Raw genomic sequence first — 10565 nt, 5'->3', positions numbered from 1 at the left:
CACCCCTCGAGCTTCCGGAGAGGTACCTGGAAATGTACAGTCAGGACAGCTGACTTGGAGTTCCAGCTTTGCCACTTTTCTGAGCCCTGTTACCCCATATGCCAAATGGGAGTGCTCTGTGCCCCCACACCACCACCACCACCACTACCACCACCACCACCACCACCACCACTACCACCACTCCCCTACCACCGAGCATGAAGAGTGAGAGTGTGCCAATGGGAAGAAACATCTTCACTTGCACAGTGCTACACTATAGGCAAGTCTAAGAGGTCTGGGCCCCAGCTGAGCTGAGCTGACCGGAGGCAAGGCCCTTTGCTGGGCCAAGTGGCCCTCAAAAGGCGGTGGGGGGACATATTCTCCCATGAAGCAAAGAGAACCCTGGAGTGAGGACAACCCAGAGGAAGACACAGCAGGGTGGAACAGCTGCTTCGGGCCAAGCCCAAAGGTAAATGCTGGGCAGGAGCAGACCCCTCTCTCACCAGGAAGGGGTGAGCTCCAGGGGCCAGGCCTGTGGGCTGCTCTGCAAATACTGATGACTCACAGCTCAACTGGCTAAGGCTCTCTTCCTTTAGAGCAGGGTACCTCATGTGGTGAGGACAGGAGGAGAGCCTACCAAGAAATTAAGCAAAGATTGCAAAGGGCTGTTGGTTAATTAAGGATCCATATGTCATTAAAAATAAAGCATCTGAGATTCACTTGCAACAGAAAGTGTCGGGGGACAGATTTTCCAACGCAACTGAAGTCAGCCCAGCTAGTCCTCCCAGTCTGTCCTCCCCAGACCGGCATTCTGTCCACAGTGGACACTGGGGTGGGGTGAAGTGGGCCTTGGGAGCTTGGCCAGACCCTTTAGAAGTTAGAAAACTCAGGCCCAGAGGAGTGGGGTGCCTTGCCCTAGGTCACACAGCAAATCACAAAGAGAAAGTCTGAGTTTTGATTCCACCCAGGTTCCCTAGACTTGACTTCTTTCCTGTATATCATCCCACCCTCACCCCAGCCTCTGCCCTCCCTCAGCTTCTGCCACCCAAAGGCCTCATTTCAAAATCAAGCTCATATTTCTAAGTCCTGATGGGGACAGCTTTGTACCCAGAGCTTCTTACCAGGAGCTGCCACCTCTGGGTCACCAGCACTCACCATGACAGTAGGCATTCCTGGATCATCTGACACCCTCAGAGGACCCTGTGCTGGGTGACAGACCCACAGAGAGGTCTCATCTCCTGGGGGTCGGGGGAGCAAGTGCCTACAAGGCCTTAGCCAACTTCAGTCCCAGAGGGCACAGATGTAGGGGGTCATGCTCACTGTTGTTCATGAAATCAATCAGGAAACAAGTTCCTCATGCCAAGTAAGCATAAGAACTTATTTTATACCACATTTTCCTTTTGTTAGTTTCATGCTAGTCTTTGGTAAAACCGGCAGAAGACTTCGTCAGGATAAGACCCCAGGATGCTTAAGTGAAAGACCAAGATCTTCTCCAGAAAGTTCCCCATATGCAAATTTGAGCTAATGTCCACCACCTGTCAAAGAAAAACAACCCCACCCAACCAAGAGGCTACCACAGAATTCAAGTTTGGGGAGACTCCAGGATCTATTTTATGAATTTTATTATGGGTGGAGGACCCAGGAGGGACATCTAGATGGACAGTGCCTCCTGGAAATCCTGAGACTCAGGCTATGGTGGTTAGAGTGCAGGACCTTAACAGAAACTAACTTTGTGGGCACTAGGGAGCCAGGGAAGGTTCTTGAGCAGAAGAATGGCTTGAATGACTTAGGATGTGGCCAGCTTGTGGAGGGCCTTGAGATTTATGCTGTCTGATCTCTCCCAAGAGTGGCAGGATTCCACTGATGGTGGGATGGAATCTGTGCCCCCTGTACTGTCGCACTCCCGGGCCTTGGCCCATGCCTTTGCCTGTGCTGTGTCTCTGCCTAAAATAGCACCCATTTGCTCCTCTAAGGCTCACCTCAATGATTTCCGAATCCCATTTCCCCAGTGAAGGCCCTGCCTGAGTTCCTCAACCAGACTTGATCACTTCCCCCCCGCCCCCGCCATAGTTTGATTTCAAGTCCAATGCCCCCAGAGTAACTTCCTCTGGGAGACATGGGCCTTTTATGAGAAATGCAAACATGTATAAGAACACTGGCGGGGTGCTTGGCACACAGCAGGTGCCATTAAATATCATCACATCACATCTAGTCTTCACAGGCACCCTTTGCAGTAGGGGTTATGTATAATCTCCAATTTAAAGGTGAGGAAACTGAAGCTCAGAGAGGCAAAACCACCACCCACCTGTGAATGGCAGAGGCTGGTCCCAGGCGTGCGAGATGCCAGGGCCTGAGCAGCATCCACACCCCTACGCTGCTCTCTGGAGGCGAGAAGAGCGTGTGCTTGCCTCTCTCAAGGCCCCAGAGCTAGGGGTGGGCAGGAGCCAGGCCACAGAGGCTGGGGATCCTGAGTCACTCATGGTGCATGTCCCCATCCCCTCGCAGCCTCCACCAGAAGTGTTGCCACAAGAAAACAGTGCAGACCCAGTTTCCTGATGACATTCCCATCACGGGGCCCAACTTCTTCAGAGTGACATCGCAAGTATGCTCCTGTAGTCTGGTGCCATCCCTGTCAGCCACCTTATGAGAAACGCCTGGCGTGGCAGCTTCCAGCCCTGTTGTATGGGGCACACTCCACCCTGCCGGGCAGGTGCTGTTGAATCACCAACGCTATGATGACCAGTTTTCTTCTCATAGATCTGGATTGGTTTCCAGGGATGGTGCAGAGGTGTGCATCGAGTTACCCTGTTTCCACTTCAGCAAGTTAAGACATGCCTCAATCACGGTGATGAGTGGCCATTTGGGCAAGATGCCAGACATCTCAGTGCCTTTATTCTCGCGATGGTCGTTGCCTCTGGGGCACTGCCCAGTGCTTGCTGCTCCTGTGGCTGGGGCCACAGAAGGTTTGCTCCCCGGCGCGGTCGCTCATGACCAAAACAAGGACTAGGGGAGCCCAGAAGAGGACATTGCCAAGTCCAACAGGGAGCAAAAGGGTCAGGAGACACCAAAAGGAGGTGTGAGATGCTCTGTCTCCACCTCAAAGCTGGAGAGCAACAGGGAGACCTTCCAGGTAGTGGGAACGGCACGGGGAAAGGCGCAGAGGTAGGAGTCTGCATGGACAAATCTTGATCAAAACGAAAGGTTACTTAGCCACAGCAGGCAGACTGCATCACGATAGCAGCACTGAGAAGGCTATAGAACTTGCCAGAGCAAAGATCTCAAGGACAGAGGTCACAAAGGATAGCCCTTAATGGCCAAGAGGCTGCCATAGCAAGTTACATTTTTATGATGATGAATGAGTGGAAGGGCTTGGCAGTCTCTGCTCCTCATTGAGGAGCTTTGGGGGGCGGGTGCCGAAACAGCCCAACTGGCTTGCGGGGACCCTCACATCGAGCATTTCTCTGGGCTTCCCATCTATGTGTAGCTGGACCATCCCCACAGGTGTTTAGGGGAATGAGTAGTGGCATTCGCCCAGCACAGCAGAGGTCCACGTGAGAAGGCAGAAATCCCGAAGCCGTGTTCGGCTTTGGCAGTGAGACCCAGCATCCACAGACGCCTCTCTTGGATGTGCAGTTAGTTCCCCTGACAGAGGAAAACAACATTTAATACGACTTATTTATCCACACTGAAAGCAGTTACCACAGAGGTCCCCAGAGAGCCAAACACTAAATGCATAAATCACGACTGCTTGACATCAACTGTTTTTTTTTTTTTTTTTTTTTTTTTTGGCCAAAAGTGTCTTAATCTGAGGAAACAAGCAGAGGAGATCACGGGGCATTATTCTACAAGACCCTGGCCGGGACTCGTCAAAAAGGCCAACATCGTGAAGACAGAAATGGTGACGGGGACGTCCTATTCAGGGGAAGTCTGGAACAAGACAAGCAATTGTGAGAGGCGGTCTTGGGTTGTATTTTAGACTCAAGCTCTTGATATTTTTGGGACAATTGGGGATTTACATACAGATTGTTCCAGACAATAATATTGTATGAATGCTATGTTTCTTAGGCGTGACAATGGCACCATTAGGAAAGTGCACTTGTTCATGGCAGACAATTTCTTCTCTGGCGGAACCACTGAAAAGTTGCAGACGTGACAACACGTCGTCCAAACATCTGAGTGAGAGCTGGGGAGCAGGGTGGCAAAGTATTGAGGCTGGGGTTCTGGGCGAGAAGTCTAGGGAAGCTCATTGGACCATTCTTTGTAATTCTGGGATCTTCAACATAGGTCAGTGTTGGGGACCGTGGTCATAGACTTCCTGTTTTCCTGAATCAGCAGCCTCTATCGGGTGTGGTCGAGAAAACCACATAAAATGGATTTATGCTCAGCGCTTTGGGGAGCCCGGAATGCACGTGGCTTTGGTTTGTGATAACCATGGTGCTCTCTGCTATTGCCGGTCCCTCTGCATCTTCCCAGCTCCCCATCCCCTGCCAAACAAAGTGATTTTTGGCTTTCTTCTGGGTGGCTCAAGCTTCAAGTGTGCCCAGGGTTCAGAACATCCCGGCCAAATGCTTTTGTGGGTCAAATTGGTTTTGTGCTAAGTGCCCATAAATCTTGCCCAAGCTGTCTTGTTATGTTGATGGGGAAGCCCCAGAGGCCCCGGGAGTGAAATGACTTCCAGGAGCTCAGTGGAGCACAGCACAATGGCAGGTCCCCTGCCTGCCACCCTGTCCTCATCCAGGGTGTTTCCAGGGTCCTGTGCTGGCCACAACTCTGGAGGAAACCCACTTTAGACCCCCAGGCAGCTGGCCCGCATGGGACAGACCCCAAGTCATACCACTTTCAGAACAAAGTCACAGTTTGCCAGAGTGCCTCACTGATGACAGGGCCAGTGCACTGATAGGACGGGGGCATGTGCCTCTGCAGAGGGCTGCAAAGGGTATCTTGGGGCCTGTCATTTAAAAAAACACTACAAAAAGAAATGGAGCCATAAGCCTCAGTGATGGTGGTTTTTTGGTCATTTTCTCCTTGCTCACCTCCCTCTCCCGGCCAATGTGCACAGACAAGGGAGGCCTCTGAGAAACCCTGTTTTTCCCTCTAGCTTCCAGCTGTAAGTGATTGTCAATGAGAAACAGGACCCATTGGCTTCCAGATACGGATGCGGCAGAGAAAAACGACCTGCCTAGGCTTATCTGTGAGCTTCTCATACTGTCCCGATGTTCTCTTAAGGCCCTGTGCACAGATAAGGAACAGGTGAGCTGAGATTCATCAATCTCCCTCTCTTTGATGGGTGGGGTTTTAATGAGCACCTCCCAAGGAGGCTTTTGTGGGCAGTGGTCTAAGTCTATTTGCCACCTCTCCTGAAAGGATGATGGACCCAGGGGGAATCCTGGGCTGCAAATGAGCTGCTGTGACCATGCCTGAATGCAGGCATTCCCCTCCCAATCAGCCATGCACAGTGGGAGCGTGCAGATGCTTCCAAGAGGGTTCACATTTAGAGCCAGGCAGCCCCCTGTACTTAAGGGGCTGTTGCCAGGGTTTCAAGATGAAGCAGTGCAGGTGGAAAGAGCAGATCTGATACTAGCTGTAGGGATAACCAAGTATCAAAACCCAGAGGGGTTCAGTCCTACATAAGAGTAACAGGCGGAAGGCCAACACAGCACTTTCCACCCAGGATGGGTACAATGAGGATTATAGCAGGATGGTCTCTAGCAAGTGTTGTCCCCAGGGGTCTGAGAGATATTACTCTCACTTGACTTCTTTTCAACTATAAGAGCTCTCTACCTTCTGTCCACTCCAAATAAGAGGAAGGTGGGCAGTGGTACTGATGATCCCTAAGTACCTACAAAGTATGCTGATTTCTAGGTACTGGATGGTGGGCTGACCGTGGGTGATTCTGGTAGCACGTGGCTCTTCCTGAGCTCATTCTAACAGAAGTTGAACCCTACATCCAAACAGCCTGCTGTGACTTTGACCCCCTTACTGAATGGGCATGGTTAACTGGGAGAAGGGTATGAGAATCACTTGGATGGATGAAAAGAAATTACTAGGTGCAAGAGGGAGGAAGACCTGGGGCTAAGAAACTAAAATCACCCAGCAACAAAAGATCTTCAGAAGGCTGTAAACAGCAACAGAATTAGCCAGGAAAATGGTAGAGAAATCAGTGGGAAGACCTAGATTCTACCTCTGTGACCTTTAGGTAAGTGTTCACCTTCTCTGGACCTCAATGTCCTCCTCTGAAAATAAAGGCTGTTCAGTGAGATGACTTTGGACCAAGCTTCCTCCTGGCTTTGAGGATCTGATTCTAATGCTGATTGAGTGGTAGAAGTTGGGCATCTCTGTTTAGCGCTGTTTTATTAAGACAAGAAAGAACCCTGAACCTTTAACTTGGCCCCTGCCCTCCCTACTCTGAGATCATTTCATGATATACCTAGATAACTCCTTGGCCAGACCACAGTAGGGAAGAGATGGACCATCTGAGCAAAAGATGAACATCACCAAGCAAACCAAGGTTTGCCTCCATCCCCTAAACACTGACCATAAACAAGGATGTTTAACTTTGAAAGAGAAGACTCAGTGACCATCCTTCAAAGGGCTAAACCAGTAGCAAAGAGAAGACATAAGAGGGAAATAGAGCCAAGATAAATTACAAGTTGCCTCAGATACTTATGTCAGTGGTCATGTGAGGAGAAAAGACTTCATCCTATAATCCTTAATCCTATAGAATAGAGAATGTTTTTCTACAGTTCTTGGGAATAGAGAAGCTCCTTGTTACTTGAGGCATTCAAGCAGAAGTAGGGCTCCTATATGACCAACTTGACACAGATAGTGTAGTGTGGAAACCAGCTCTGTATGCGGGGTGGACTCGGTGTCCCTTTAATTGGCTCCAAGGGCCTGCTGCATGCCCCCAGTGGGGAAACAGGCAGGCGCCCTCCTCCGAGGGCTGAGTTAGGACATGGTGGTGTGAAGTCAGCTCCTTGGACTATCCTGGGCTCCAGACTGAGACACCTGTCTCAGTTCTGTCAACAGCCAGCCTGTGACACTGAGCAAATCACCCTCTCAGTGCCTTGGTGTCATCATAGATCAGATCACAGCCCCCCCGCCCCCCAACCATTTGAAGGCACCTCTTACAAAGGTTTTCATGAGAATCCCACATTTATTCCAGGCACACTCTTCCGAAGCAAAGCCTTCTGCAAATGCATTAGGGCTTTTATACCTCTGACCCCCTAGAGTCAACAAACTCATCCAAGAGAAAAAAAAAGTGAAAAGAACTGCTGCTATTCTCTGGACAGATTTTAGAGCCCCAAGTAGGGCCTCCCATAAAACAAAATCTTAAAACAAGTAAATCAATAAAGACCTTGAAGGTTGAGAACTGTCAACTTTGGCCTAGAGAATCTGAGGTTCGCAGACTCCTTCGAAGGCCCTGTGTCCTGGACGAAGGGGAAATTTCAACATGGGATGTAGCATTAAAGTACATGCACAGCCTTTTCAGAGGAGTCTTGAATGCTCCAGTGTTTCAGCCCATTGGCCCAAATGCTTGGGACTGGTGGCATTCAGATGTTGTCTCCTTTAAGAAATCCTGTAGGTCTACTCTTTCTAGGGAGCAAAGCCTCCTTTCTGGGAGATCTCGTTGGGGCCTTGAGACAGGCCAGTAAACGTGTTCCTTCTGAGTACAGCCAAGGTCCATTTCCATGCAAGAGCCATGAACTTCGTTTACAAAAGAGGAATGGGAGGATGGATGAATGGGTGATTTTTAGAAAATGGCAGGGATGGTAATGAGGGAAATTAAAGTCCCCTCAGTGAATCTGGAGGTCAAACTGTCCTTAAATCCTGTTACTATAAGAGCCTCCAATGTGCCATATTCTACAGCCTGATGACTTTGGGGTCATCCCCTATTGAGAGCAGGGAGGAATTTCTACACTACTCAGACAAAATTGTCCCCTGAGATTGGCAAGTTCCCAGTAGGCCAAGACAAAGCTCCTTGCCTCTAAACTCTTCCTGAGACCAATGTGAACTTTCCCCTATTTACAAATCAAATGCAATTAGAGACGATATTTCTTGAAATAGATATGTATTTTTAATGAGGAATGCCCTGTCACTTTTCATTAGGAAAAGGAAACACAGCCACATACTAATACCCATTCTCACCCAAGCATTCCAACACAATAATTATTTATGCAGGTAGGTGCTGCACAAAATCATCAATAAGAGGAAAATAAAACAGATACTCTAGGGTTCCAACAATTTTCCCATTTCCCCTGACGATTCCAGTTGCATGGTAAATTGTTGGAACTGGAGGTGACAAAATTAAAAATGTCTTTTACAAATTAATGTTACTGGCTTTGGATTATTCCATTTCTAGTTTTCTTGTTGATAGTGCATACCAGTTTAACAAAGTGCATGCTTTTTAAAAAATGTTTGAACTGGCAAGCTAAAATGATCTGGGTTTTCTTGCCCACCCGCCCCCGAAAAAAAACCTTAATATAATTTAGAACCTAGCATTTAGAAAACATGGCCATGACACATCAGGGATAAGGACTGCTCATGAAACATGCTTGATTTGGCAAAAGACGATAAATCTAAAACCTTGTGGGTTTTGTCTTTGTTTTTGTTTGGAAGCAGCCAAAAGCAGGCTATGATATATGATGGGAAAGAAAAAGGAATACCTAATACTTCCCGTTTTGTCACAACACATGTGCACACAGAAGCACACAAAACACAAGCACACAGCCACTCAGTCCTTAGGGAGGAAAAGAGAAAGGAGTTAGGTCAGAGACACCACTAAGGGTGGGCGATTGAAGGCTCTGAGCGTGGTGTGCAGCTTTGGGGTGGGTATCCTCTCAGCTCTGTCTCCGTGGTCTTGGTCTCACATCTGTCCCGGGAAAACCACTGCAGAGATGGGGCGGGTGGGGTGAGAAATGTAAGGCATAGTCTGCTGGGAAGGAAGGAGGAGATCCATGCTTCATGCTCAGATGTGAGTTTCAGAGGAGAATGGGCCTGTATTTCCCTTTGGCCTGCTCTGTCTGGCTGGAAAGGTGGGGGAAAATGAGACCAAGAGACCAAGAAAGGAGGAAGGAGAGAAAGTAATAATGATGACAATAATAATAAATAAATAAGAAAAGACGAGTTGGACCAATGGAAATTAACACCAACTATGACAAATGACTTTTCTGTCCCATTTCCCTCCCCACACCTAAACGGACTTCCGGCGTTTCATCAGCCTCTGGTGGTCGGTAAAGCTGTGTAACCCAGGAGAGATGGAGCTAATAGGAGATGGGAAGAGGCTGTTTTTTAATGTGCTTGGTGAGATCTCCTCGATCTTGTAAGAGATGGAGTGGAAGTAGTGGGGGGCAAGCTTGGCGCTGAAGGAGTTCTGAGGAGCCGCTGAGCGGCCGCCATAGTCCTGCGAGCGGTAGCAGGTGCAGGAGCACACAGACTGCAGGTCCGCGACGTCCGCCTTGTACCTGGGCCGGCTGGGACGTGGCTCCTCAGGGATGTGAATGACCATGCTGTTACGGTTTCCAGCGAGGGATGCCCTCTCTTCGGCATCCCGCCGCTCATCCTCACTGTTCATGGTCAAGAACCTGAGGACGACCAGGTTGAGGAAGGCCCCGATGACCGTCAGCCCCACCAGGATATACATAAAGCTAAAGGCCACGTAGAGTGGCTTCTTCTGCAGGGCACCCTTGGTCTGCAGGGCCACGTAGTCCCCGAACCCAATGGTAGTCAAGGTGATGAAGCAGTAGTAGTAGGCGTGGAAGAAGCTCCACTCCTCACACTGGGAGAAGGCAGCCGCCCCGATGCACAGCGTCCCCATGCAGGAGAAGAAGCCCACAGTCACCATGTTCTCCATGGACACGTCAGTGTTGCGCATGCCACAGCACTTCTTGATGCGCTTCAGCAGGTAGCGCACGAAGGTGTTCATGCGCTCGCCCAGGCTCTGGAACATGACCAGCGTCAGCGGAATGCCCAGCACGGCGTAGAACATGCAGAAGGCCTTGCCCGCATCGGTGCCAGGTGCAGCGTGCCCATAACCTGTGGGGAGGGGACGAGAAGAACAGGGAGAACAAGTGAGGAGGGGTCTAGAGGTTGGGGGAAGCAGGGGTCGACTTGGTGCAGGGCAGTGCAGGGGGACCTGGTATGCTTCAGTTGGGCTGGAACTGGGGGAATTTCCTCTGCAGGGTAGAAGGGGATGGCCATATCTTGGAGGGAGGAGAACAAAGGAGAGCCAGTTTCTTAGAAGTCACATGAGGTTGGGGGATGGCACTGGGGGTAGGAACATTTCAGTAGGGAGGAGATTGGGGATGTTACAACCTGGGATGGAAGGGAAGAGAAAAACAAGGAAGAATCAGTGTCACTGAGAGGGGATGGAGGGGCATTCCAGTGCCACCTTGGAGCAACACAAAGGCTTTAAAAAGATAAAAGCAGATTCACTACTAAGAGAACTCAAAGTACCAAGCCCAAGGGAGAAACCTCTCTATGTCCACTATGGATTGGCATGAAGAGTAGATTTTCAAAGAATGATGCCCGCCATGGACCAGGCACAGTGCTAAATCCTCTTACACACATCACCTCATTCTAGCCTCTAA

At 49.7% G+C, this 10565-nt stretch overlaps 1 protein-coding gene across 1 annotated transcript in view; it reads right to left on the bottom strand.

Annotated features, from left to right (window-relative positions):
• KCNK9 (potassium channel, two pore domain subfamily K, member 9) overlaps positions 1-10019 on the bottom strand; it is an 18084-nt gene extending 8065 nt beyond the window's left edge. Inside the window, exons 1-2 of the mRNA XM_011985928.1 lie at positions 9170-10019; positions 2285-3621 (exon numbers count right to left, since the gene is read on the bottom strand). Coding sequence (XP_011841318.1) covers positions 9170-9964 — 795 coding nt within the window. The 5' untranslated portion in view covers positions 9965-10019 and the 3' untranslated portion in view covers positions 2285-3621. The remainder of the gene's footprint in view (positions 1-2284; positions 3622-9169) is intronic.
• Positions 10020-10565: the final 546 nt, after the last annotated feature.

The sequence above is a fragment of the Mandrillus leucophaeus genome, unplaced genomic scaffold (assembly GCF_000951045.1).
Source record: "Mandrillus leucophaeus isolate KB7577 unplaced genomic scaffold, Mleu.le_1.0 Scaffold1076, whole genome shotgun sequence".
NCBI classification, from domain to species: Eukaryota; Metazoa; Chordata; class Mammalia; order Primates; family Cercopithecidae; genus Mandrillus; species Mandrillus leucophaeus.
The sequence above is the reverse complement of the archived record's forward strand: the minus strand, read 5'-3'. Positions and strand labels throughout refer to the sequence as shown.